The 27,593-nt window shown below is 36.8% G+C and overlaps 1 protein-coding gene and 1 non-coding gene across 4 annotated transcripts; both read left to right on the top strand.

Annotated features, from left to right (window-relative positions):
• Positions 1–26,799, top strand: LOC131038148 (uncharacterized). Of its 3 annotated transcripts, none has more exons than XM_059214061.1 (7): positions 1–113; positions 203–775; positions 2,046–2,744; positions 12,236–12,438; positions 12,604–12,750; positions 25,932–26,156; positions 26,232–26,799. In XM_059214061.1, exons 2-7 carry the CDS (start codon positions 518–520, stop codon positions 26,473–26,475), a joined length of 1,776 nt encoding a protein of 591 aa, XP_059070044.1. In that variant the 5' UTR covers positions 1–113; positions 203–517; the 3' UTR covers positions 26,476–26,799. The 3 variants fall into 3 exon arrangements, with proteins under 3 accessions (XP_059070044.1, XP_057826467.2, XP_057826468.2); XM_057970484.2 differs by having other exon boundaries at positions 16–326; positions 502–775; XM_057970485.2 differs by lacking the exon at positions 1–113 and having other exon boundaries at positions 638–775; positions 1,996–2,744.
• On the top strand, positions 8,699–8,770 carry TRNAT-AGU (transfer RNA threonine (anticodon AGU)). Its single transcript has one exon. It is a non-coding gene; the product is annotated as a tRNA-Thr (tRNA).
• Positions 26,800–27,593: the final 794 nt, after the last annotated feature.

Genomic DNA, 27,593 nt, shown 5'->3' with positions numbered 1-27,593 from the left:
ACAAATTCATGCTCGCTCCATTTCGCCCTTTTACATATCCTCTAAAGGGTTTTGCATGTCAGGTATTGGGTCCTCCATGGAAGAAAAAGACGGAAATAAGGACAGAATTACAGGTACAGAAGGTCTTTTAATCTTTTCATCTTGGGAAAAATAAGCAGTCATAATCATTCAATCAATTATCGATAAACAAATTGATTTACAGGACGTAAAGAATTTTCAAAATGCCAGTGCTGGATTAATAATTGTATTCTCAACCATCAATTCCCAACGTTCAAGGGAGCCAGTCCGTGATCATGCGAGACAAATCACCATGTAAATCAGCTCTGGTTGGGGTCTCACCATTTGGGTTTATCATTTGTTTAAATAATGTATTCAAATGTTTCCTATGGCAATGGTGGCTGCTGTGTATTCGTTTAGCGCGGGCCAATAACCAGTTCCTCTCCTCTCAATAACAATTAACTTCTCTCAATTAGGTTTTTATTAATTGAGATTTTTCTACAGTGTTTGTTGGCAAGCCATGGATGAAGCTCATCAAATATTGTTGAATGGATTGGAGCAAGCGGGAGTGGTGATGCCCACAGGTGTTTCAAGTATAGAGGATGTAGCTTCAGGTTCCTTGGTCTCAATCTGCTCGCAGACACTTCATCTTATCAATGAGACTTCTTCTTTTCCAACCTCTATGGCTGTTTCAATGGCAGATCGGTTTCGCTTATGTGCTGATCTAGCTACTGCTATTAAAGAGCTTGGTTACCGAGGTGACCTCAGTTTCCATCAGGTAAGTGGCTTATTTTTCTTGGAACATTTTCTTCTTTCCCAAGAAGTGTATCTAATTTTATTTATTGAGCAGATATTTAAACAAATATTATCGAGGCTCTTCCTATATAGGGCACAAAAGTTTATGATTTAAACTTTGATTAGGTAAGTAAACATAAGGGCTTGAAAAGTCTCAGATTCCGCCAAGATGAGAGTTCAGGTGCCCTAATGAAACGTAGCCTGCTTGCACAGAATCCAACGATATTCAATTGAATTGTGTGGCATAATCATTCAAGTAAACCCCGGAAGAGATCCTTTCCTAGAGCTGTGGCATTGCATAATAATAACTTCAGCTTTAAACCAAGCCCAGAGTGTCTTTCCAGAAGGACATTTCCAAAAGACATCATTTTTTCTTTATATTTTGCATTGTGTGATTTAAAATATGATGTAAGATCCAGTTCCAGAGTTTTATTCCAGTAAGAAAAGGAAGAACAGTTTGACCAAATAATGAAAACTAAGCGAGTAATCCTATTGAGGAGATATTCCTGAATTTTTAGTAGGTGCTGGGAAAAATTTAGGGGCGATTTGCAAAAATCTGAATTTTTCATTTCAGCTACGGCTTATTATAATATTCGATTATGTTTTGTTGAAAAGTTCTGAAATTTTAGACTAAAAGGAAACCGCCATTTTTCAATATATCTCTTAAGTGGATGCCTTAGACTCTCCCACCCAGCACAACCCTTCCACTCTGCACAGTCCCTCCACCCCTTATCTCCTCCTCCCTAGCCACTCACTTTTGAGATGCTTGCCTCTCCTCTTCGGTGGCTGCCAAAGATCTCTCTTCTAAATAGTGCCCACTTAAATTTTGCGGAAGAGATTACACAAGTTTCTGAGATATACAGCTTTCATGGAGTCACCTGCTGTATATAATTGGAGTGGTAGCCTGTGCATAAGGTCCCATCCTTAGCTAAATATTCTAGATTTGAGGCTTCTCGGGAAGATCCTAGGTTTGTGCAAGACGAGTCAAAATTGGAAATGCTGACTGTTGTTGTTTACCATAACGTTGTGATGGTCTTTCAGATTTGATAAACTTACATAATTATTTTGTTCTTTGTAATGTAATATGAGATGCATGGTCAAACCCAAAACTATTGTGTGATGGGTAGAATGTATTTTGCAATCACTTTTTTATGGTGGTGTGGTGTGATATTTGAATTGAGATAGGGATTGGGGAACATGCAGGGTATGTGCGAGAGCCTATTGGTGACAGCTAATTCATCTACTGACTGCAGTTCCTTTATCCTTCGGAAGAAGATGCATATAAGTTGCTAAAGTTTATGCTTGAGAGGGTATCGAAATCATCATCAACTTCTAAGGACAGAAGCCGTCGCAGAGGCCGAGGATCAGCAGCAGCAGGGGGAAGGTCTACTGGGAAGGAAAAGAATGCAGGAATTGCTACAATTGTAAGAGGGGCTCTGCAAAAATGTATGGAAGAAAGTCAGCAAGGTTTAAGTCATAACGAGGTCTCTCCTTTTCGTACATGCTCTCTGCGGTTGGCAAATTCAAGAAATTTGTCCAAGAAAACCCCACCTCTGATAACTCTTCAGGCAAAACCGAAAGCTTGGTTGCATTCTTCAGTGCTTGAGCTTAATGCAAAAAATGGCTTAAAAGGACGAATTCCTAAGGATCTTGGTAACTGTGTTGAAGAAACTGATGCAATAAAGGTTGTGAGTCATGGTTTCCTTGAAGCTGACAGTAGTTGTAGAAGCAGATTTGGAAAGCCTTCTACTGATGGGTACTTGGTTCGATCAGAAAAATATATTGACAGAGATTGGGTAAAGTCATCAGATGTGTATCACACTAAAGAAAAAGAATCAGGCAAATATGTTGAGGATGAAGCAGACTGTGTTAGAAGCAAGGATCAGGACAATGAGAAATATATTGGGGAACTTGAAGACAAGTTGTCTTCTCTTACAATAGAGGCTTCTCAGGTGTGCTCTTGGCTGATTTTTTTCCCTTCATTTTTTGTGTTTCATCTGGGTGAAAACTGACAATTAAGATGATTAGCAATTAAATTTTAGTGTAGTCTTGTGAATATATAGATAGGATTGGGTCTTCATGCTCATCATCAAGAGGCAGTGTTTTTCCTAAGACTGAATTGTTGTTTTCCTTTTTTTATTTATGTTCTTGAAGTTGTTAGGATGCTATTCACTAGTTCCTGAAATAATATCTTTCCTTGAGTAGAGTTTGCAAAATATATTGATGCATGTAATGGTAATTTTTAACTTTAAATGCAGTGAGAATAAAATTCAAAACTTTATACTTTTAAACAAGCATAGGTTCTCATAGCACCCTAGAGTGGGAAAATAACTAAATGTTTCTGTGAGATCTTTTTTAAGCAGCAGAAAGTACCATATACACTAGACTTCCTGTCCAAGCGAAGCTCTACTACTTTTGGATTCTTCAAGAAAAACTTCTGTGTGGCTGTATTGCACACCACATACATCCTTTTGGCTTAGATGCCAGGTCTGAAGGGTAAAGTCTCAAGGGACTTTCCCCAGATCCCATCCCTTTGTTTCACAGAGGAGGCCTACTGCCTGAGTGATCCTGATGGTCAAGATATGTTTAATCCGTAGAAGAGGAACATATTTGAATCTGGAGCTGGTTAGGGTATGTACTCGTGTTGAACAATATAAGGTAAATGGAAAAACGAAGCTAGCAAGTGAACTCTTATACATCAAATTATTGTCTCACTTGGAAGCAACATCAAAGGCTATTTTACCATGCCTATACATGTTATTCATGTGGGTAAGTCATGAAACCCTGGCGGCCTTCAAACTGCCCAGTTAACCAATTAGTAAATTTTCTAAACGAGGGTAAACAGATTCTGCATTGAAATCTAATTCCTTCAAAAATAACACTGGAAAATAAACCTATCAAAACAACTTATGATTTAATTTGATGCTAGAATCTATTTACACATATAATAGAAAACAATAAATTAAAATCAATGAACGACTGCTAAAACTTTTTCTCTGATTTTCATTAGATATCTACTGCTGAAAAATAAATAAGAAACTTCTCTGCAAATCCTACTTTGTCTCTCTTGATTTATAGATTTGAGAAAGGGCAGGAGTTATCAACAGTGTGAATCAAGTTCTAAATCTGCATGAATGGTCAGACTCAACTTCTTAATCTGCATGAATGGTCAGATTCAGCATCTTAATCTGCATGAACAGTTAGACTCAACTCCGAAATTCTGCATGCACAAATGAGTTAGTTTGCTCAAGAGACAGCCCTATCTCACAGTTCAACTTAAACAAAGGAAGACTAAACTGAAGATTTGATTTTTCTTATACTCACTGCTCAAAATAGGACTGAACCTTATCCTAAAGCTCCTAAATTAGGACTTGAACCTCAGCCGTAGTTAACTCGAGCATCTGAAGAAGACTAACTGCTGCGCTCCAAGAAGACTCATTTAGTTAATTCCAGCTAGTGCATAGGTGACTTTACACAGGACTTAAACTACAGCCTTTATGTAAAAGACATCTAAAGCTGGTGCCTAACTATAACTGTTGAGAAACTTATTCAAGATACATATTTTAACACTCCCTCTTATAGAGGAAACTATTCTCCGTCACTCCAAGTTGTTCTTTAAATAACTCAAATTTTCCTTTTGAAAGAGGCTTAATCAAGATATCAGTGACTTGTTGATCTGCTGGAATGTCCTGCAGCACCACTGCTCCCTTTTGAACTTTGCCTCTGATGAGGTGGTACCTAGTTGCAATATGCTTTGGAGTGATAATGAAATACTGAATTTTTAGAGAGTTTTATATAACTCTGATTGTCACAGTAAATCACAGTAGCATCCAAAGTCTGATCTGTTAGCTTGGTAAGTAATTTTTGAAGCTAGATGGCTTCACAACTAGCAGAACTGGCTGCTATATAGTCTGCTTCTATTGAACTGAGTGCTACAGAAGTTGATTTTTTCCTATAACGGGAATCAGATCCTGAAACTGAACTGAAGCAACATTTTGAGGCGCTCTTTCTATCACTAGGACTACTTGCCCAATAAGAATGTGAAAATCGTACAACATCAAGTCTTCATCATCATCATCACAATTCAGTCTGAAATGCACCATGCCCTTCAAATACTGGAGGACATGTTTTGCAGTAACCCAATGAACTTGCCTAGGCTGCACCATATACTGACCTAAGGTGAAAATTGCAAAGCAAAGCAAATGTCAGGTCTGGTGTAATGGTGTTAGGGCTGGCAATAGTTCAATCAGCTCTAAACTGATAAAGATTTAACAGCAATCATTAACACAGAATAGATATTACGGCTTAGCTTTTATTTGAAACAAAATAATAATAGCAGTTCAAATCAGAAACAAGTTAGACAAGACATTACAGAAGTTTACCAAGTTTGATAGATCCGAATGGAGGAAAATACCCCTAGATCTGAGCCACAGATATACCAGTGCTTGTGGAGGGGTCTTGTGTAAACTGGTCTTTGCTTCCTTATGAACAGAAGTTTTCTCCACGCCAAACTCAGAGGTGAAAGGTTGAGGCATGAAACCCTCAACTGGTTGCTCTCTTGGATAGCAGATTTCTTGAGTCCTTGGAAGCTGTTGCTTGTGATTTGCTGCCCAGGTATGTGTAGACCTGAGTAGTATGTGTAGCTCTTAGAGTAATTGCAGGAGGTCCAATGAATGGCTATTGACTTGAGAGTTGAATTTTTGCTGTTGGCCGAGGCTTCCCTCCTATGGTACCTCACCTGAGATTGCCTTAGGTGCGATATGGTCTGGTCAAAATTCATGGACCTGCACAGGATGAATTCCATATCTGGAAAGTGTAGGTAACCCTGGACTGGTGTTATCTGGGTGCCTAAAACCAGTTGATGTGTTGCAGCAAGATTGACAGCGAGTAGGATTGGACTGGTCTCCCAAAACCTGTGCAAGAGTTATAGTAAACTGGAAATAGTTTAACCTGCTACACGAATGAGAGTGCAGAAAGGAAAGAAACCTTAAGGTCCAAGGAGGGTTAGGGTTTTCGTCCCAACCTCCTAGCACATACTAAAGGGGTTTCATCCTGGTGGTATGCGCCTTGAGAACTCATCCAAAACTCTTGATGATCACCAACTGAAAACAAAGGGTCTTAAATACAGTTTCCAAAAGTGGAACATGGTGCATAGAATTTAAATTCAGAAGTCACTTTTATTAAATTCTTACATTTATTATTTATTTATTTTATATACAATTTGAAAGGCAGATTAGGGGGTGTTAAAAAACACCTTAGTCCTGGTCAGCTGTAGCCGACTTAATGTGGAAGGGTTAATGACAGTCTTCCCCCTCTTGAATTGGCTTGTTCTCAATCCATTTCAAACTTGGGTGCTCAAAGATCTCCACTCCTTCCCATGTTGCATCTTCAAGTGGAAGTTTCTTCCATTCTACCAAATATTCTGGAACGACATTGTTCCTCAACCTCTTTTCCCTTACATCAATGATGGTTTAGTGTTTGAAAATTAAATTTCCCTCATCATCAAGAGGTGGCAGCTCTAGTGACGAAGTAACCTGCTGTCCAAGGGCCTTCTTCAAACATGACACGTGAAAAATGTTGTGGATTCTGCTGTTCTCAAGAAGTTCCAGCTCATTAGCAACCTCACCAATTCTCCTTATGACCTTGTATGATACATAAACTCGTGGTTTCAACTTTTCAGCGCCACTTCCTTTGAGAGAAAACTCACTATAGAGCTACAATCTCAAGAATACCACATTTCCAACCTCAAAAACTCTTTCCATTCGGTGGCAATCAGTGTACAACTTCTCCTGGTTTTGGGAATGCTTCAGGTTCTCCATGAGCTCTCACAACATTTAAGCTTTGTTGAATCAAATCTTTGGCACCCAGTACTCTACTATTTGAAAGAATCAAATCCATGAAAAAAGTAGCCTTATAACCTATGTCACAAGATTCGCCATATTTCAACCATAGAATTCGGATTTTGGCGAATTTTAAATATTGCTATAAAATTCGTTAAAATTTGGGTTCATATTCGTACGGAAAAACATGTTAGCTTCTTCCATGGAGTAAATCATAGTGTTTTAAAGGGTTTCAAAAATATTTTCAAGGGTTTTCATCTATTTTTTAATAAAATGGTGTTTACAGCTCACTCTAGAAATGTAGCTAAATCTTTCCCACACGTCTTTCCTCCGTGTCTTTCCTGATCATTTCCGCCACAACTTTCACTTCCCTGCACTTTGAACTTATATATATTAAAAAACTGCTATATAATATAATATAATATAAAATTAAAAAACTTATATATTAAATTAAATTAAATATAATATAATATAATTATATCATATTGTTAGGAACTTTTTTAATTGTATATGTTCATAAAATTATTGTCTACAAATGATAAATTTTATTTTATTTAGCTATTTTGTGATCTATTACTTATATTTTAAAAAATTAAATTTTTATAAGGCGAATTTAATGTTGAATTATTTTTCATTTTTTTTTACCTTGTCAAATTTCATCCGAATTTTATTGTTGCCGACGAATTCAAATTCGAACCTTGTGACTTAGCTTATAACTATAAAGTGGTGAAAGGAGTCATACCTATAGACATGTGATGGGTAGAATTGTAGCAACACTCTCCAAGGTGCAGCCACTTGATCTATGTTGCATAATTCCTCAAGTAGCCTTCTGTAGTGTCATAAAATTGCGACCCTAGCAATTTTAACCACATTTGAGGTCCTCACCTTGGTGACAACATCTTCCTTCCCAACCAGGACTTCTCTCTGCATTTCCACCTTGAACCTCTCCTTGTTAAAGCCCAGAGATGACCTCAGGATCCTGTCCGGACCCCAAGATAGGGCAGGACAAGGGCGTGGCGCCGCTCCTCCCCCTCTTAGGGTGGTCCCAAGATAGGTCCCTCCGGTCCTATCTGCATTTTGAGATTCCGAACTTCCCTGATGTCGGCCTTTGGTGAATTGATCCTCTGAGGCATGTATAAAAGGGAGTTGGTCCTCTCATTTGCAGATACATGAATGGGCGTTACCAAAAGAGATGAAGGAAGAAATATACACAATAGGCGAAGTTCAAGTATTCAAGTCTTCAATCATCCATCAAGCCTTCTTCTCCATGCATCTTCTTCATTTATCCATTGGAGCAACATTTACAACATTCATTTGCAAACATATGTGTGTGTTAGGGTTTTGTCATGTTACATGCCATTGCATACAACATTTGTGATTACATTCAAGAAGCAAAGCAACCATTATCAACAAATTGCAGATCTACAAGGTATACATTTTCATTGTTTACATCCAAGCATTTGCAATTACTTTCTTTAAAGGTTGATTCCTCAACCGGGGTTTGACTAAGGCAAACCCCTATCCACAACCCTTCTTCCCCTCTTTTCTGTGTGTAGGTTGCAGGTGTGCAGCTGTAATTGCATGTTTGGGCTTGATTTGCAGAGACGGAGAAACCCTTTTCGTTTTGTGGATTTTTCGGAGGACCGTGGACACTTTCAGCATGGTCCCGACAACTTTTCCTCAAATTTGTAGGGCAGATCCGTACCAGTCTAGATATCTCAGATCCGAAGTTACAGCGCGATCCCAAACTGGTAGCCCCTCATTTCACTCATTTCATCTCTCTTTTCTACATAGTCAACTTTCTCATTTACAAAAGAGGGTAAATCACACTTCAACCCTTGCAATCCACTTGGAATTCACATCCTTGTTTCCCTTGGATTTGGATCTAGTGGATTCAAGCCCCTCTTTTGAATGTAAAGTCCTTCCAAGTGAAAATCATCCTAGTGGCTTCCTTTCTCTGTCCTAGGTGAGTCGCTAGGATCCAATTTTCCACTTTACACCACCTATCCATTTTGTTGGTGTTGGAAATAAGCCACACCCGGACCGACGATGGACTGGTCCAAGAGGGGCCAATAGCTCAGTGGTAGAGCACTCTAGTAGTGTATGGAATGTCCTAGGTTCGAGTCCTAGTTGGTCCATGTCTCAACATGGTATCAGAGCCAGGTCCAGGCTAGGAGCCCCAAGCACACGAGAGGTGTGGTTTAAGGGGGGGTGTTGGTGTTGGAAATAAGCCACACTCGGACCGACGATGGGCTGGTCCAAGAGGGGCCAGTAGCTCAGTGGTAGAGCACTCCAGTAGTGTATGGAAGGTCCTAGGTTCTAGTCCTAGCTGGTCCATGTCTCAACACATTTTATCGCAATTTCTCTTTGCCTATCAATTTGGGGATGATAACTAGTGCTTGGGATCAATTCTGTACCTGTCAACGAAAACTCTTGCCAAAACAAACTAATAAACTTGCTGTCCTTGTCACTTACAATGTTCTTGAACAGCCCATGAAGTCTAAAATCTTTCTAAAGAATAGATCAACAACTTGGGGAGCCTTGTACCCTAAAGATATGGCATGAAAATGAGCATATTTTGTGTGCCTATCATCAACCACATAGATACAATCTTTACCTTGCACCTGTGGGAGGCTTGTAATAAAATCCATGGATATGCTTTCCCATTTTTGATTTGTAATGGGTAGGGGCTGCAACAAGCCAACTGGAAACACATGCTCTAATTTGTTGGTACACCATACACTCCCTATTCCCTAACATGCTTCAACCCATCATTTTTGAGCCCTTTCCATGGAAACACTCCTTTGCTTGTATGTCTTGTGGAAACCTGGATGACCAACAAGTGGTGTGTCATGACATGTGCTCAAAATTCTTTCCTTCACCTTGGAATTTGGTTCAAGATATACCTGATCTTTGTAGAAGATAAGTTCATCGACCACCTTGTACCTGTCTTCTAGCAATCTTCCATCCAAAATGTCAGGGGCAATTGCATTTGTAGTATATTCTATCATTATGGAAGCCTTCCAATCAGTAGATATATCAGTCATAGAGCAAAAATAAGGTTTCCTAGACAGTGTATCAACCACCACATTATTATCCCTTAACATACTCAATGTGAAGATCATAGGCTTGTAGTTTGCTTACCCATTTTCTATGTCTATCGTTCAAATCCTATTGATTGAGGAAGAATTTCAAGCTGTTATGATATGTTTTTACCACAAACTTCACAAACCAAGTACTGTTTGAATTTGGCTAGTCCATGCATGATGGCTAACATCTCCTTGTTGTAAATAGAGAAGCTCCCCTCAACCTCCTTGAGCTTCCTACTCTCAAATGCTATGGGATGCTTATTTTCCATTAAAAAATGATCCAATCCCCTCTCTCGAAACATCACATTTTAGAACAAAAGGAAGTGAGAAATCAAGAATAGCCAAAATAGGACATGAACTCATTGCCTTGAGCTTGTCAAAAGCTCTGTGTTGAAGGGCTCCAAGAGAGCTCCTTGGTCAAACTTGTTAATGGAACTGCAAGTTGTGAGAATCTCTCGACAAATCTCCTATAGTAGCTGCAAAGTCCGACAAATACTCCCAAATGTGTTAAATTCCTTGGTCTTGGCCAATCTTGAATTGCCTTGATCTTTTCCTCATCCACGCTAACCCCTTGGGCACTGATGTTGAATCCCAAATATAATATTTTGATCAAACCAAACTCACATTTGGATGCCTTGGTGTAAAATGAATGCTTCTCTTGTATGCCAAGCACCTCATATGTATGTCTCAAACAATCCTCCCATGTCTTACTAAAAATCAATATGTAATTGAAGAAAACAAAGACAAGTTTCCTCAGTTGAAAAATAAATACCCGATTCATTCAAGACTGTATTGTGGCTGGTGCATTGGTCAATCCAAATGACATTACGAAGAACTCATAATGCCGATAGTGACACTCGAAGGCCGTTTTGTGCATGTGCTCATCTCTAACCCTTATCTGATGACACCCCGATTGTAGGTCAATCTTGGAGAAGTACACCACCCTATGAATCTCATCAATCAACTCATTGATCATGTGGATGGGGTAGCCTTTTTTGATTGTCCTCTTGTTGAGGGCTCTATTATCAATGCACATCCTCATAGTCCAGTCTCTATCAAGCATAGTTTATCAAAACAAACAATATTATATTGATTGCCCACAAGCATAGTTTATCAAAGCAAACAATTTTCAATCATTTCTACATTTTAGCTATTATGAATTTAGATTTGAAAAGGCCTAGATGGTATGAAATACATGCCTTTGTAATTGAAGATGTCTAAATACAGGAAATCATCTTAACAAATTTGATTCTTAGAAACTTATGCATCCTGCAGATCAATGTGAACTAATGTAAGTTACAAGGAGGCAACCTCTTTTAAGAAATATGGAGGAAGCTGAGTTATGCCTAGTTTTTCTCAATTTAGTAGTGTATACACCTAAAAATGACTAAAAATAATTAAATAAATATTAATTATTTACTTAATGACTTTATTCTTCTATCAATAAATAAATTGAATAATCTATTTATTTGATTCACTTGTCTTATTCCTCTAAATCAACTTAAAATTCCTCATAATTTTTCTAAAGTCTATCCTAATTAAATAATCTTAAATTATTTAATTATTCATCCAACCTAAGTCTTCAATTTTAATTCCACATCATTTCCTCCATCTCATCTTCCACATCATTATACCATCTCATCACCATGTCGCTAAACAAATTAAATATTTTTAATATTTAATTCCTCAATTATCTTCAACATCATAGGATGAGGAGACTTATGTGTCCTCCTGTCCCGTGTTCTCTCCCACATCCCTACATCTTAGAGGGTTGTTTTGTCAACATCCATCTTGTTATTGTAGGAGTAACATCTTCCCCCATTATGTTTCTCATCTCAACCAATTTCTTCTCAGCCATCCATGATCTCAAGATTCACTCTCGACCATTGATCTTTGCCTCCTTGGATTTTAGCCATGGAAAATCTATAGAAGGAAACCTTTGGCCAACATTTGAGATTAGTCACCATTAGAGCGTTCAAGCATTCTAGTTTTCCAGCAAACAAAGCAATTTAAAAAGTGTGCCTTCAGCTCAGCATAATAGCATTTAGCAGATTTTCATAGTAGTTACATCCTTTCATTGCATTATCATAACAATCATCATTATAGTTGCATTATAGTTTCACTCCATTGCATTTCATATACCACATAGTCCATTCAGCTCTTTGTCATCATGAAGCAATATCTGTGCATTCTGAGAGCAATCTTAACAGCAAGATCAAGGTTGATAGGATACAATGGAACATGCATGAAAGTTTAACTTTCTAAGTTACTTGTTTAATTTGTTTCATTGGTGATTTGGTTACTTTGTAAGGTTTTAGAGTCTCGTGGTAGCTTAGTTTATTAATCTTACAGTAAGTTAGATTTCCACATCACAAGCAGAAATGATTTGAATAAAGATTGAAGTTGAATTAACATAATCTGTTTTATACATAAGGACCAAAAAATTGAAAATAAAAGATTATATGGGTTCACGATATAACTTTTTTGTAACTAAATGTCACATGTAATGTGTAGATGGAAGCCAAAGTTATTGAAATGCGGAGTCAAGAAGCACTATTGACAAAAGAAATTGATGAAAAAAAATTGGAAATACAAATGAAAGAAGAGGAGAGTTTGCTGCTAAAGACAGCAGTTGATATGGCAATGAACAGTGAACACCCAAGAGAATATTACGTGGAAGAGCTTCAACAACAGATTGCAGCACTGAAGCTGAAGTGGTCGGTCATGTAACATGATTTGTTTTGTGTTATTTGTTTTTTGTAGAGGCCGATGGTTGCAGAGGGCTTCAAATAAAAAAATGATTTTGAGATTATTTAGATCATAGGAATTATACTTATTCTTGAAAATTCATGAAGTGACATTATATGCATCATAATTAACAGGGATACAGCTAGAAAGCCGCTGGAGGAAAAGAAAGCAAATCTTGAAAATTCACTTCTTTCACAGAAATCAAAAATTCAACACAAGATGGAACAACTAAAGGATGTGCAAAAAGAAATTACGAGGATAACTGCTAAAATTCATGAAAGGTTTGTAACATGATGAATGGTTTTCTTCAACCTAACTTTAATTTTTTTGAGATGATAATCACATATGCATATGCATTATTGAATGCCATGATTTGTGCTAGTAAGATGGTTGACTGTGATGTTTTGTAGTTAAATTTTTCTACATGTGGAAATATTTATCATCAACGAAATTTCAATCTTTTCTGTACTTCTGACAGAAGCAGTGATGTGCAGGGCTAGCCTTCATCTTTCCAGAGGCTGGCTCTTTACCATAAAAGAATTGATAGACATCTAAGCATTTTGGCTAATTGGTGTTAGCTATAATATTTGTGAAATTGTTCATTTTGACTTATTTTTGATGATACTCTGGATTTTGAGACTTGCACTATCCATTCATAATGTTCTACAAACAGTAGAAATTATGCTTTTACTGATTTTTATATATGATTTGTTGTTTTTTGAGAAAGGAAACTCGTGGGGATATCACTCTATTTAATGCTCTCAGCAGGGATGCCACTGGAATTACAATTTAACCTGCAGGGAAATCACATTCCACCATTTGCCTTGTTTATAGATCCTTATCCTCTTTGTAGGATGACTGTTCCTCGAGCTTCTCTTTCAGGATTACTGCTCTGCTTGACTTCTTTGCTCCACTTTCTCCTCTCCCTGTGAGACTACCGTTCAATTCCAAGAGCTCCTTTTGCTCTTCCATTTCTTATTACACCTCTGCTCCTTCCTCTTCGTCAGGACTCCTGTTCCTCTTTCTACTTCTCTCCACCTTCGACTTGTGGGGCTATTATTTTGCTCCCCTGCTCCAGTGTTTCTCCCATGTGACCTGAGGGCCTATTGCTTGCGTTCAGTTATGGCAGGGATACTATTCCAGCATGCCCTTGGTGCTAATATGTCACTTGGGGAGATTTGGACTTAGGGCTCCAACATGAGAACCATCTAGCCCTACCCACCTGATTCCAATCCCTTTTGACTTCTTTTTAACGGTAGTACTGTCCATATGATTAACAAAATGAGTATCTTGCAGTAGGGAATTACTGTTGTCATTAGGTTGATGATAACTGTGCGAGTTGTTCTTCATTGCATTGCTTATTGGAGCAAAGACATACCCTGAACCTTTACATCTTGAAAAAGAGAGTTGTTAAATAGGCATGTTGAAATCTGACCTTAACTAAATAAAGTACTATAGTGGCTTCTAGGCTTTACACAGTTTGTAAAGTTTAATATTTTCAATGGCACACATGAAAAATAATTATAAAATTTATTTTATCCATTAGGTCTAGTATTTTCCTGTGTACTGTTGTTGTAAACCCACTACATCCGATTCAGCATCTTGTATTGTTCTATTAATTACTCAGGGATTTCAAAGTTAAAACCTTATGCATATGATAGCACATGCAAACAAATTGGGATGGATCTGAAAATGCTGGAGGAAGAATTAATAAGAACAGGACAGAGCTATTTGATGGTTGTCAATACCTCACCAGTGTTGTTGTTGAAAGCCTGTAAATATTTGGTGTCTGAATGTTTTAGCTGCACGCCCTTAGCTGCATTTATTAATTTTGTCCCTTAGAAATTGAAATATTAAGCCATATTACTAGATTCTTCTGAGGTAATTATGTTGTGCCATCTTTCCAAATCCAGTAGTTTTCCTTTTTGTGTTCCAATCAGCTTGATATTTTGTAAAGGTTGTGGACCTTAAACAGTTTGAAGGAATCTATAAAATAAAAAATCTCACTATAACATGACGTGTCTTTTGTAACTGGTATATGTGCTGTTTTGGATGGATTCTAGAGTATTTTTCTATTACGATAATAGATAGTTTCTATTTATTGTTAATGGTTATCTACTGTAATATTCTGTAAATACTTAGTTAGCTGTTAGTTTTCTGTTAGCCAGAATAGAATGTTTCTATTCTTCACAATCGTTTCCTAAGGAAACATCATCTCTCATCTTGTATATAATGATCTCTTGATCTCTGTTAATATCAAGCAAATATTTACCAATTACTTCGTAATATGGTATCAGAGCCTGAATAAAGAATTTGTGAATCCTTTTCTGAGATTTTTTGTTTTCAAAAGTTTTTCAAAAAAAAAAAATTCTTCATCCGTTTTTTTTTTAAATCTTCTTTTTTTCGAGGTTGTTAAGGATTGTGTTCATCCTGTGTAACAGGATTCTTCCTGTTTGCGTCTGTTTGACGAGGGTTTTCGGTATTTTTCGGTGTAGTACAGACCCGCCATTTTTTCTGCAACCTACAACTTGGTCAAACCCGCGTTTTCTGACTTTCGGCTAGGGTTTTGACCCTTCAGATTCAGTCGAAATTTTTTTCTGAGCACAGATTCATGGTGGGTTTTTCGAGAGCTCAACTAGGCTATCGTCTGTTTTTTTTGGGTGCCTCGATTTCCATGCCTCAATTTTCGAGCTAGCGGAACCAAGTCCGACAACATATTATTTTTGGGTACCTCTTCATTTTTTCTAGGTCCTCCAACATTTTGCCTCGAAGTACGTGCCTCCTCAGTTTTTCACGTTTTTCACAGAAATTCATGCCATGGCATCTTCTGACGAATATTCTACTCAAGGGAAATCAAAAGTTCAATGGTCAGAACTATAGCACATGGAAGCAGCGGATATTAACCATCTTCGAATATCGTGACTACGATCAGGTGGTTCTGGATACTACTCAGCGTCCGACTACAGTTGGTATTGATCAGGTTGCATATGACCAACATAATCGGGAGGCAGTGATTCTTCTCAAATTATCCGTAGTTGATGATCAACTCCCTCAGATTCCATCTGGCAAAACAACTGCCGAGATATGGGCGCATCTCAAAACCCTACATGAGACTTCTATTAAAAGCAGGGCCTTCTTTCTCAAGAACTCTTTGATTTCTATTGTCATGGATGAGCGGAAATCGCTCCAGGATCACCTGAATAGGATTCAAGAAATCCGTGATCAGTTTCTTGCCATTGGACGCAAGATTGAGGAAGAGGACATTGTGATAATCACCCTTAAGAGTTTACCAAGTTCCTCATCAGAAGAATCCGGATCAAAATTAGGTGAAGCATCTGCAAATCTAGGTGATCTTGCAGGAGAAGCCGGAGGTGTATGTACAGGAATCACCGGGATAACTGGAGCTACTGGAGCTGTAGGAGCCCTCCCATCAGGTGGACCTAATGGAAGTCTAACTCCCAAATCATGAGCCTTCATAGGTTGGTCTGTTGAATCAGGAACATGAGAGACATGCATGAAGGGTCCTCGTTGCTCATAAAAGACTACATCACGACTATACAGGAGACGACTACTGTATCTAGTAAGCATAAGTTTCTAGCTCTTGGCATCCAGCTTGGTGTTGAGGATTGGCAACAGCCTTCTGGTATATTCATTTCTCAGTCTAAATATGCTAGGGCTCTATTAGACAAGTTTCGTATGCAGGATTGCAAGACTGCATCTTCACCTATGGAGAAAGGTCTGAAGTTATCAGCCAAGTCTAATTCTCCTCCCATTGATGATACTACATACTGGCAACTAGTAGGCAATCTCATCTACCTCTCTGCTACTAGACCTGATATCAGTTTCGCAGTCAACTACATTTCACGCTTTATGATAGCTCCCAAGGCTAATCATTGGATGGCCGCAAAGCGTGTGCTTCGTTATGTGAAGGGCACTACTGATTATGGAATTCTTTACTCTCGGAGTTCTAATCCTAGACTCAGTGGATTCATAGATTCAGATTGGGCAGGCTCTGTTGACAATAAAAAGTCAACTTCTGGATGTGTTTAGCTTGGGATCTGGTGTCGTCACATGGACCAATAAGAAGTAGCAGGTTGTTTCTCTCTCCTCTACAGAGACCGAATACAGAGGGGCAGTTAAGGCAGGTTGTGAAGTTGTCTAGCTTCGTCAGATGCTTGGGGATATGCAGATGTCACCAACAGGCCCGACCACCTTGTTTGTTGATAACGATGGCGTTACCAAGTTAGCACGAAATCCAGTCTTCTATGAACGAACCAAGCATGTAGATGTTCATTGTCATTACATATGACAGCTGGTTGAAGACAGGATCATAGACATGCAGTATGTTCCTACAACGGATTAGACTGCAGACATTTTCACCAAGCCACTTGGTCCAGATAAGTTTGTCAAATTTAGAGGACAGCTTGGTGTAGTGGATAGATTAACCATTAAGGGAGGGTATTACGATAATAGATAGTTTCTATTTATTGTTAATGGTTATCTAGTGTAATATTCTGTAAATACTTTGTTAGCTGTTAGTTTTCTGTTAGCCAGAGTATAATGTTTCTATTCTTCACGATCGTTTCCTAAGGAAACATCGTCTCTCATCTTGTATATAATGATCTCTTGATCTCTGTTAATATCAAGCAAATATTTACCAAGTACTTCATAATATTTTCTTCTTGCTACTTTTCTTGACGATTAGAACTTTGAGTTTATACTTTAAACTGCTAGGGAGATAATAAAGGGCAAGGAAAGGTTCAAATTTAGAATCATCAATATTGGGCTATCCCATCTGGCACTTTGAGGCATTTAGTGTTTTTGGATCACTCTAAACGAGTCACTGGGACCCTATAGGTCCTAAAGGTGGGCCCATATGCAAGGTAAGCCACTCGATAATATAAGCATAAGCTCAACCTAACCACTGGAAAGGTGATTCTCCCCAGCCCACATCATCTACCATAGATAGATTGGATAGTTTGAGTGATGGATCTCACCTTTTCATGGTTTTCTTGGCTCAGAGCCTACTATCTATAGGCTAGGTTTCTGTACATGATTTATGATCTACTACATCTCTGGTATTTTTGTTTTTATATGATGTTTCATGTTTTTCTGCAGCCCCATGGCTTGAAATGTTTTCCTGATAAGTTAAAACATTGACTTTCAAAAGAGCCATTGTTGGTGACAGATCTGCACTAGCTGATTTTCTGGTTTTTAATAGTGAGGTCATATTGCCTCAATTTTTGATTTTCTTCCTTGGATGGTTTCCTTCCATCCAGCCATTCTTTCGATAGGATCAGAGCTTGAATTATTGGTGCTTTCTATAATTGTCATTTCCTGCACATCCTGTGTTTCTTGCAGATTTTCCTCCCTTGTTCTTTTTAGTGGCAATGGTATGGTTTGTCTCTTCATCATGTCACATTTGATTCCCTTTATCCAGGGTACATAACTTTACTATAGCATTCGATGCTTCAAAATATTTACCTTCCCAATTATTAAGCTTTTGTTTCCATTCTTTCTACCTGTTTTTGCTGATGACATATTTTTCTTTTCTCATCTCTGACATATCTTCTCTTTGTTTTCTTGTGTCTTCTTTTCCCATTATTTTTCTATGCATCATTTCTTTCTTGGCACAATAGGAGACATGTATTATCTAGATTTTTCTGTTAGTGGCAATTATTAAAAGGTTTGTTATAAGTTTGAGTATAATTCAACAGTGTTTGCTTGAGTGGGAATTCTAGAGTAATTTTCTCTCAGAGCTATCTAGGAAGGAGATGTAATTAGACCTAGACTGACACTGTGCTTAGATTTCTTCTGTAGGATAAATGCCAGATCCAATGCTTCATGAACAAGCGCGACCTATTCATGCACCAAGGTTCTCTGAAAAACTGCATCATTTTCTGCTGATGTGAAGAAAAATAGTCATATAACTAACCTCCAGACATACTCAGTAGATGTATAGGGTCTTTTTGTTTTCCAATGAGTACAAATCCACTCCATAATCATTTTCACTCTAGATATGCGACCATAAATGTTACAATAATAGATTTTTCTTTCAAATTTCGTAATCTTTATTCTACTTGTTCAAGATAACACTAGTCTCTTCATGGAGTTTGTAGTCTATTATAGAACTTTCTAGCAAGACTAGCTAGGATGTTTGTATGAATGCTGATACAAGAATCTTAGGAGGTGTTTCTCTGGAGATTCATTATTTTTCTTGAGCTACCTTGACCTGTATTATTGAGAGATGTTGGGGTGGGGTTAAAACTTGTCAGTGGCTAAATAATTACGCCGAAGGTGTCTCATATGAAATGGACAACCTCATTATACAAATCAACGATCCACAATTTACAAAGAGCAGTGCAAGACAATTGGAAATGTTACGTGCGTTGATGTTTTATCCTCTCGCTATTGTATGTTTTGTGCATTGATTTCGTCCTTTTTTACCCGTTTGTTCATTGAGTTCCGGATGATACTATCGAGAGCAATTTGTCTTGTCACCGTTTCTATCGGCCTGTCTTCTCATTTACGTTTCCCTGAAATACTCATTACCATGTGAACGCTGTTAGATGTCCGGTCTTTTCTATCGATTTTTTAAAACTTTGTTCTCTGCCCATGTTTGCATACCATGAACAGTTCATCACACGCCATTTTTTCATTTCAATCAACATATTCGAAGTATATGGACACATTCTGTTCAAACAAACTATCTGTCTTGTCTCACCAATTTAGTGAAATGGATAGTCTAGCTTTCGAAATCGACTGTGCTCACTGTTCAAATGGTGATGTAAGACGATGTAAGCCAAGATAGAGGAGACAAGGATCGTTATTCTTCACAACAGAAGCAAGAGCATCCTAGCACCCCTGAGACATGGCGATAAGCTCACAATGGCACTACTACAACAATTTCAAATTACCAAGAAAATTTGTTGCCTGACTTGTTAACTATATAAATACATAATTGAAGTAGTCACCGGTGAGGAGGGACCTCAAGGAGATCAATCCGGACTGGTCAGCAAGAGTAAACACAACGGAAACACATAGATATGATGGAGGCAATGTAGAACAAATAGTTTTATTTCATGAAATTTGATTACATCCAACCAGTAACAACCGGGTTACAACATACCGGCACATAGGCCTGGTAGAATAGGTCACAAATTGGGACCTTGAATCGAAAGATCTATCTTCTAGGCACAGTCTATCTATCCGATACTCTAATTGATTCTAATTGATTATTATTACATTCTAAAGCATGATTACAAATATATATATCGATCCAAAGGAATCAAAACCCGAAGAACAAGACCTAACGTGCAAAATGAACAAGGTCGGCCTCCTCCAAGAGATTCCTCCGGAAAATCCAAAGGATGAAACGTAGAAGGTCGGCCACACGCCAAGAAACATCGAGATCAACGCTCAAAGCTCCGCAAGCTTCAAAATGGGTTCCGGTAGATCACCAAAATAGGTCTCAGGCAACCGGTAACCAGAAATTGTCATGGAAATTGGTGGCGATATCTTGCCGGAAAGTGATCCAAATGAGATGCGGTTTGAAAGCAAGAAAGATGATCAAGTCTTCAAGTAGAATCCAACTCCACAGGATCCGGTGGGCCAAAACCGGGACACACAGAAAGAAAACTCAAACTGCAAACAAAATAGTAAGGGAAATGTTTTTGGTTGATGCAAGATTGCTGTGAACTGGGGATGCTCTTGCATCAATAATATATACAAAAGAACTTCTGCATTAGTTCAAACCGTTGCCATGAGTGTATAAAATACAAATGTAAGAGTTTTGCAGGTATTCTTTGTTTTCTGTTGCAGAGAATGTTTGGTATCATTTATTTGTTTGTTTTTAATTATATATTATAATTATATAATATGACGATATGAGGTTTACAGCCAACTTTCTGAGCTCTCGTCCCTTCTAGCTGTTGATGAAATCATCCACCTTATTGAAGTCCGCTCCTTGGAAGCTCTTCAACACTTCTGCTCGCGTTGGTGAGGATGTCTTTTGTCCAGTTTCAACTGGAGGATGTGTTGATGGCACACAAGGATCTTGAGGAGGATTTATTGGTGGATGACGAGAATGTGGCTCCTTTTTCCACCAGCAACAATGACCAGCAACAACTCATGGTTAATAAAAGAAGTTGTCAATACAGAAGCTTAGCATAACAACATAAGTTCATCCTTCCATAAAATTTATAAAAAGGCGGTAGAGACAGGTTATACAAAGTTATCAGAGTTTTACACTAAGAGTAACTGTAGCTACTTCTGTTCAGCGATTATGTTTGTTGCAGCTGTTTACAACTGTGATTTGTATCTTTTTAATTTTCTCAATTTAATATCTTTCTCACATCCGAGTGTAAGAACGACTAGAATACCTATCTCTCAAACTCATCGATAAGCAGGTCTCTATAGCTGTATCATCTTATAAATCATTTGATAATTTTTATTTTTATTTTTATTTGTCTTGGAATGCCTCTGTTAATTTGTCTGTCGTCCGTGCCATTTTGGTTTGCCAAGGTAAATGTTGCTGAATCTTATCTTTAAGCTTTTTTACTTGATGTCCTTCGAGTTTCCATATTCTAAATTGCTTGTTCATCTCCTTTAAATGTTGGAGCAGGAAGTAAATTAAAAACATCTTTTTAAAATATTCACGGATATATGTCGTAAAAAAGGAGGAGAAATTTAAGGTTATGGTAAAATGAATGGTATAACTTTAAGTATGACTATTTTTTTAAAAAAAAGTTTTAGCTTAATGTTTTATTTTATTTTTTAAATTGATGTTACTTAAAATTAAAATTATTTAAGATTAAGGGTCAAAGTAATAAGATTTTATTTATATTGTTTAAAATAATAATTTAAAAATAGATTTAAGATAAAGTTGTTAATTAATATTTTAATTATATAGATTAAATTATACATAATTATATATATTTTAAATTGAATTTGATTAAGAGTATAATTAATCAAAATATATTTAATTAATTAAAATAAGATTTATTTGTTTAAATTAGAATTAGAGTTATATAATTTTATTTTAATAAAATAATTATTTAAAAGTCTTCTGAATATCCGATTTATAAAAGAGGATCCATCAGTTTCAGACTCTTCCTCATCTGGGCACAATGCTTCCAAATCACCAGCGCCATAATCCCTACCGGAGAAAAGGTCAAATGGCACCGCTGCATCAAGGAACTCTCTTATCTCTTGTCTAGGCTTTGAATGTTGCAGAGGCCCTCTTGGATTGAAGTACTTTTCAGGTTCTGGATGGTAATCCTGTAAGAATACAACATGAAAAATGCAAATGATTAGGTCAAACATTTCACAAAAAAGGCCAAGCCCACCTCCACAATTAAAAAAAGTACTTACCAATCCAACGTGCATTATCCATACAAAGATTAATTAGTTTTACCATACTCGTTGTAGCCGGCAACTGTCTAATTTCTTACCTGAAATATGCTGTTAGAAACTTGGCAGACATGCAGCTCCAAACGTGGAGTGCATGCATGCCTTTGACAAATTTTAAATTAGCAAATAATTCTTTTGCAAATCTTCATATAGTTAGGTAACTTTTTGTCAGATTGAAATTCATAAAATTTTGCCACGTTTTACTCATCATTTAAGAAAATCTATTTTCTATCGAAATAATTTACGAATTTGAATGCTTTGATATTTCATGGGCATCATTTGTAGAAATCTTGGACATCATTGTCAATATTAATTTGTAGAATGCAAAATTCATTTGAACAGATTTTAATAAAAATTTTAGCATAAAATAATTCTAGATTCAATAAAATCAGTTGAAAAATTCTTGACTGTCTCACAAATAATCTCCCCTCACATCATTGTTTGTCAATAAAATAAAATAAAAATACAAAGGCTAAGTGGAAAAATTCCAAAAGCTCACCATTGTATTTGTAGGAAAGGGAAATATCTATATTCATTTTACTTTGGTCATAACGTTTAAGTAAATGATATAATTAGCTTTAGTCTTGAGGACTTCATAGTTTACCAATGGGAATCTTATATCAATAGTTAAGTAGATTTTAAATAGATCATCAGTTGATAGATCACTGAATTAAATATGATTTAAGTGTTGCTGACTTAAATGTACTGTACCTGTACCTCTGTATCCCTCAATATATCTACCTCTTTATATTCCACCTCTCTCTCTCTCTCTCTATATATATATATATATATACATATATATCTTTCCTCTCTATCTATCCCTCTCTCCTCTATCTTTATTTCTCCCTCTCCTCTCCATATCCCTCTCCTACATCTCCATCTCCATCTTTATCACCTTGCCCCTCTCACTCCCCTACTATTTATCTCTCTTTCTATCTCCATCTCTCTCTATAAGTGGATCTATAGTTGATTTGAAGCTATTACTTCTCCATTGAGACCTTTGTTGCACAAACAAAATCATAACTACCAATTTACCTCATGTACTGCACAAATGTATGCGAACAAATATACCAAAATTTTCCCTAATTAACCTTTGAGACCTTTTTGGCATACACATTGCACACCAAGGGGCAATTGCTAGTCGTATTCTTAATCTAGTTGGATTCTTACTGGTACTAATTAAAGTTAACTAAAATTTGCAAGAGGAACTTGTGGAAGGTTGATTGCATGAGCAGACTATTAGGACACAATTTTTTTAAGAATTGAATGTTAAATAGTAATTATCAAACTTTGTTATGTATCGATCTATATCTTTGTAGTCATATGATTTCCACAGTCCATTTTGTTATTGTGCATAGCTTCTGGTGTAAACTGTGTGAGTTTATTTCCTTGATGTTTTGGATCAAACTCCATGATCCATCGTCAGGAAGAAGAGAGCAAGACAAGAGAAAAGAATTCAAGTTTTTTAATACGTCATAAGTTGGCCTTCCATATAGTTTGTTAATAAGCTGTTGTGAAATTCATGTAGAATTTTGTATTTCGGGGTAGTATTTTTGGGAGCCGTCCTAGAATTAATCTAAGGTTTTGTATCTAATTGGGCAGTTCTCTGCTATGGTTGCATTTTCATTGAGGCTTCTAGGTAGAACGTCTGTTCCCTGTGGAGAGTTTCCACCATCAGTTGGATTATACTTTAATGGAGAATCAGTGCACACTTTCTTGACTGCTTGAGTTATCATATGAAAAGCGTGGGATGATGATGAATACTTTGTAGTTTTCTTGGACATCCTTTGCTTTTTCAGTTTTAAGCTAAGTTGCTGAATTTTTCTGAAACCCCAATGATTTTGGGTATGAAATGCATAGCAATTGGAATTAGAATTGATTCGTCTGTAAATTCAGGCAGGGCACAATTTTCTTAAGCTGAAATTGTACTTGTGCAATTCCAAGTGCGTCAGAGCAATTCCACAGTGTCCATGTGGCAGATGACATTTTCAATAAAGTTTGTACAATTTTCTTTGACTTTTGACCTTCAAAAAGTTGCACTAAACCATAAACCAGTATCTACAATTAATACAAACACACATAAAAATATATTTTCGGCTTGTTGAACTTTTTTCTCTATTCTCAAATTCTATGCCAGCCATACAGGAATCTGCCATGGTCCATTTTCAAATATTTTGTTATATGTTCTATAGTTTTGAATATATTGTTATGTCATCAAGTTGTTAGATGATAAAGAACAGTTGCAATTTTGTATTCACTAAAGTTTGACTGACATCCTTTTTAATAAGCTTATATTTCTCAAGTAGAATTTAAAATAAACAATTCATATACATAACCTGGAAACTGCAGTCATGGATACCACATCTCTGATGCATTTTGTTAAACAGTTAGTTAAATAGAGAGTTGACTTGGATGTTTCTACTGCCAAACAATCTTCACTTTTTGAGGAGTCAGATAGTCAGCATACTATTACTGGGAGTGACAGCAAGGTTGCTTGTGGTTCTTCTAGTCCGCATACATCATCGAATGTCAATGATGATGATGGTGGTCTTGATGAAGACCCAAGTGACGCTGATTAGTTATTGTATTATTTTAGCAGTGAACAGTGAATATACTTAATGACATTCGAGTTTAAATCAATTGATATTAAATCAGTATTTGTAATATACTAATATTTATGTTACTTTTGTTTAGAGTATGCATGATGTGTCATTTTCTGAACTTAAATCCTGTTTTGTGGAGATGTTATGATAAACACCTCCCACCCCCCACAAAAAAAAAATGTTTTCACTTTACCCACGTACTGTACCTGTACCTGATTCTAATTTGGCAGCTTAGGTTGTAGGATGATAGGAAATTCAGGTTATCTGTTTACTGCAAAATTCGGTGATATTCTTCTCAAAGCAGACTCGTTCAGCATACTTGAAAGGAAATTACCTGCAGTCCAGCACTTAATGTGTAGTTGTAACTAATAGTGTTCAACTTGATGGCTTTAAGGCCCCTTCTTAATGGTCAATCATATGAATATTCCCAGAAGGAAGAAGTAAACTATTTTTGCTTCCTAAGATGATCTCAATCACACCCAGTATGTTGTCTATACCTTTGAGTGCCATCTATTGGATAGGTTCAAAGCAAAACAGGTAACGTTATGCAGATCCAAATAGCTGAGGAATCTCCCCCTGAGGTGATCTACATCTTAGATCCAGATTCTACCGTCTAGAAACTACTGTTGTCTATGAACTATGGCAGCCTAATAACTGTATATTTGACCTAAGGTATCTAAGTTTCACTGAAAGAGCCTCTTCCACAGTCATGCTCCAAATTGTACATGTCTCTCTCTAACTTCGGCAAACTCATTATTCTGGCCTTCCAAGTGAAAGCTATAATCTGTTAAATTAGAGAGGTGCCCTACAAGATAAGAAATGGCTGGGGTCAGGGGTATATCTCTTATCCCTCCATGTTCAATTTCCTGATGTGGTTTTTCTAATGGACAAACAACTGTATAAAGGTTTTTTCTTCTTTGATAATTACTGTCGCAAAGATCCTTTGAGAAGTTTAAATTTGATAGGACAGGCTTGTTGAAGATTAATTGGCTAATCATTTTCTTGGACCTCCATATTTTTTAAGGTACCCCTTGAAGCAGACCCTATAATTAAATGGCATGTGTTTTGTTTCTTGCTATGTTTGTCATCCTTGCTTATTATCATTGCAGATTATTTTCCATATTTTAGCCAGCAGAGAAGGTAGAACAATTCCCTGCGAAATGGCTGACTTGATACTTGATTAGAAAGTCAGCCTTATTGAAATGCTTTTCATTGGGTTTCAGTGCATCTCTTGTTATATTTTAAATTTCTAAGCTTCTAAGGCAAAATTAAGCTTTATCATCTATTCCAAACAGTTACCATTGAGGAGCTGCAAGGTTGGCAGTTTTTATGAAGTCCACCAATTTAATGAAATTCCTTAGTCATTTTTGCAATGTTTGTTAGATTTGTTTTTAGCTTGTTCAAAGGTATTTGCTTAGTTTTGTCTGCCTTGCTTTGTGTTGCCTCAGAGAGAAGGAAGAAATTTCATTAGCAGAAGAACTTGAAAATGCACCAAAAGTGGCTGCACGGCATACTTACATCAGACGGATAACAGAACTTACAAAGAATAGCAAAAAGCAAGATGCAGACATTGCTCGCATAGTTCATGACACACAACAGCTTCAAAGAGAAAGCAATGGTTCCCAAGATCGTCTTCGCCGTATTTATGCTCTTGTTGATGAAATTGTATTCAGGTAAATTATTAGATTGATATAATTTCTTAAGAAACATTCATTTTGTGTTGTATTGATTTCATCTGTTGTTTTCAGGGATGCAAAGAAGACTTCTACAGCTCGACAGGCTTATAGGCTCTTAACTACTATACATGAAAACTTCAATGAAACTTTTGAGAAAGTATATGGCATTGACAAGGTGCATAGAGAAATTGCAGAATACGAAGCTAAACTGGAAGCCATGCAAAAGTCACAATTTGATGTGTCAAAATTGCAGAATGATCTTGATACAATATGGAAAGAAAATGAATTGCTTGAGAAGCAACTACATAGAAAATAAAATAAAAACATTTCAAACAACATTCAGTTTTCTTTGATATTTGTTAATTGATCTATTGTTTCGAAGAGCCTATTGTAAAATTTAAACAACACAATGCTAGGTGTGGTGGCCAAGGCTTTGTTTTGGATCAGTCCTGAATGTCAGATATTTAAAAAGCTAACAGAAGGTGGCAAGGGAGCTGGGACAAGGCTTGTGCAATTTTAATATGTTTACTGGGCTGGGTTACAAATGCCCAAAAAATATCCCATTTGTAGTGGTCAATCAATTCTTTTCTTTAATGTCAACTTGCTAAATTGGAGACTCCAATGTTTCTTCTGATATCTACCATGCATGTTAACCAACCTCACCAATTGCACAGTGTACCTGTGTATATGTGAAATGTTAAATTTATATTTCACAGTAGGAGCATAGAATTGAATGCTAACTTCCATTGGTTTTCTGCGTGCTGATATCAGTTATTTCATTTTTAATAACATAGAATCCAAGACGATGAAGACCAGCTCATTCAATACTGTGAAGTATGCAGTTTGTTCTGTATCACATATATTAAATTTATTTTCGATCAAAATAAAAGAAATGAATGTATTTCACTGTTTTAAAATCTTTCACAGCTTTTATCTGGATTCTTTTCAAGTGACACGTTACCTAGCTTTTATATAGCAGCAACTTTTGTGGCTGTACTTGTACAAAAACATTAAAGCGTGCCATTTTTTATTAGATGATTATAAGTGGTAAATCATTGCATCGTGTTTGAAAGTGCTAAAGTATTGTTTCTAAAGTATACAGTCATTGCAAACACTTAGCCTTTCCTCTTAGGCCATGCAACAGGTATCAGCCATAAGTGTCAAAAAGAGTTATTATATTAACTAGGTGTAGTTGTTCAACAAGTGGTTCACGAGTGGGCTATATGGTGCTGAGTTTGAACTTTGCTCACAGCATCTTTTGAAGTTGAAGATTTTTTTAGCACTTGTGCATAACAGCAGCTTGAGAGATGTTCCTATATTTGCTTTGTACAATTTAAAGTCCATTGTTACTAACCACAATTTTGAGGGTTTCAAAGCTTGCTTTTTCCACGGTTGACATATTGTTTTAGGTTGTAGGCTGCAGTTTCATTATTT

This window comes from Cryptomeria japonica, chromosome 11 (genome assembly GCF_030272615.1).
Source record: "Cryptomeria japonica chromosome 11, Sugi_1.0, whole genome shotgun sequence".
NCBI classification, from domain to species: domain Eukaryota; kingdom Viridiplantae; phylum Streptophyta; class Pinopsida; order Cupressales; family Cupressaceae; genus Cryptomeria; species Cryptomeria japonica.
Note: the sequence above shows the minus strand (reverse complement) of the source record. Positions and strands in the feature narration are given on the sequence as shown.

Excerpts from the sequence above, each read along its gene's own strand:
- LOC131038148 (XM_059214061.1), top strand. The coding sequence starts at position 518 with ATGGATGAAGCTCATCAAATATTGTTGAATGGATTGGAGCAAGCGGGA. Across the intron at positions 2,745-12,235 it reads TTACAATAGAGGCTTCTCAG|ATGGAAGCCAAAGTTATTGA; the intron begins GTGTGCTCTTGG and ends TGTAATGTGTAG. Across the intron at positions 12,439-12,603 it reads GCAGCACTGAAGCTGAAGTG|GGATACAGCTAGAAAGCCGC; the intron begins GTCGGTCATGTA and ends CATAATTAACAG.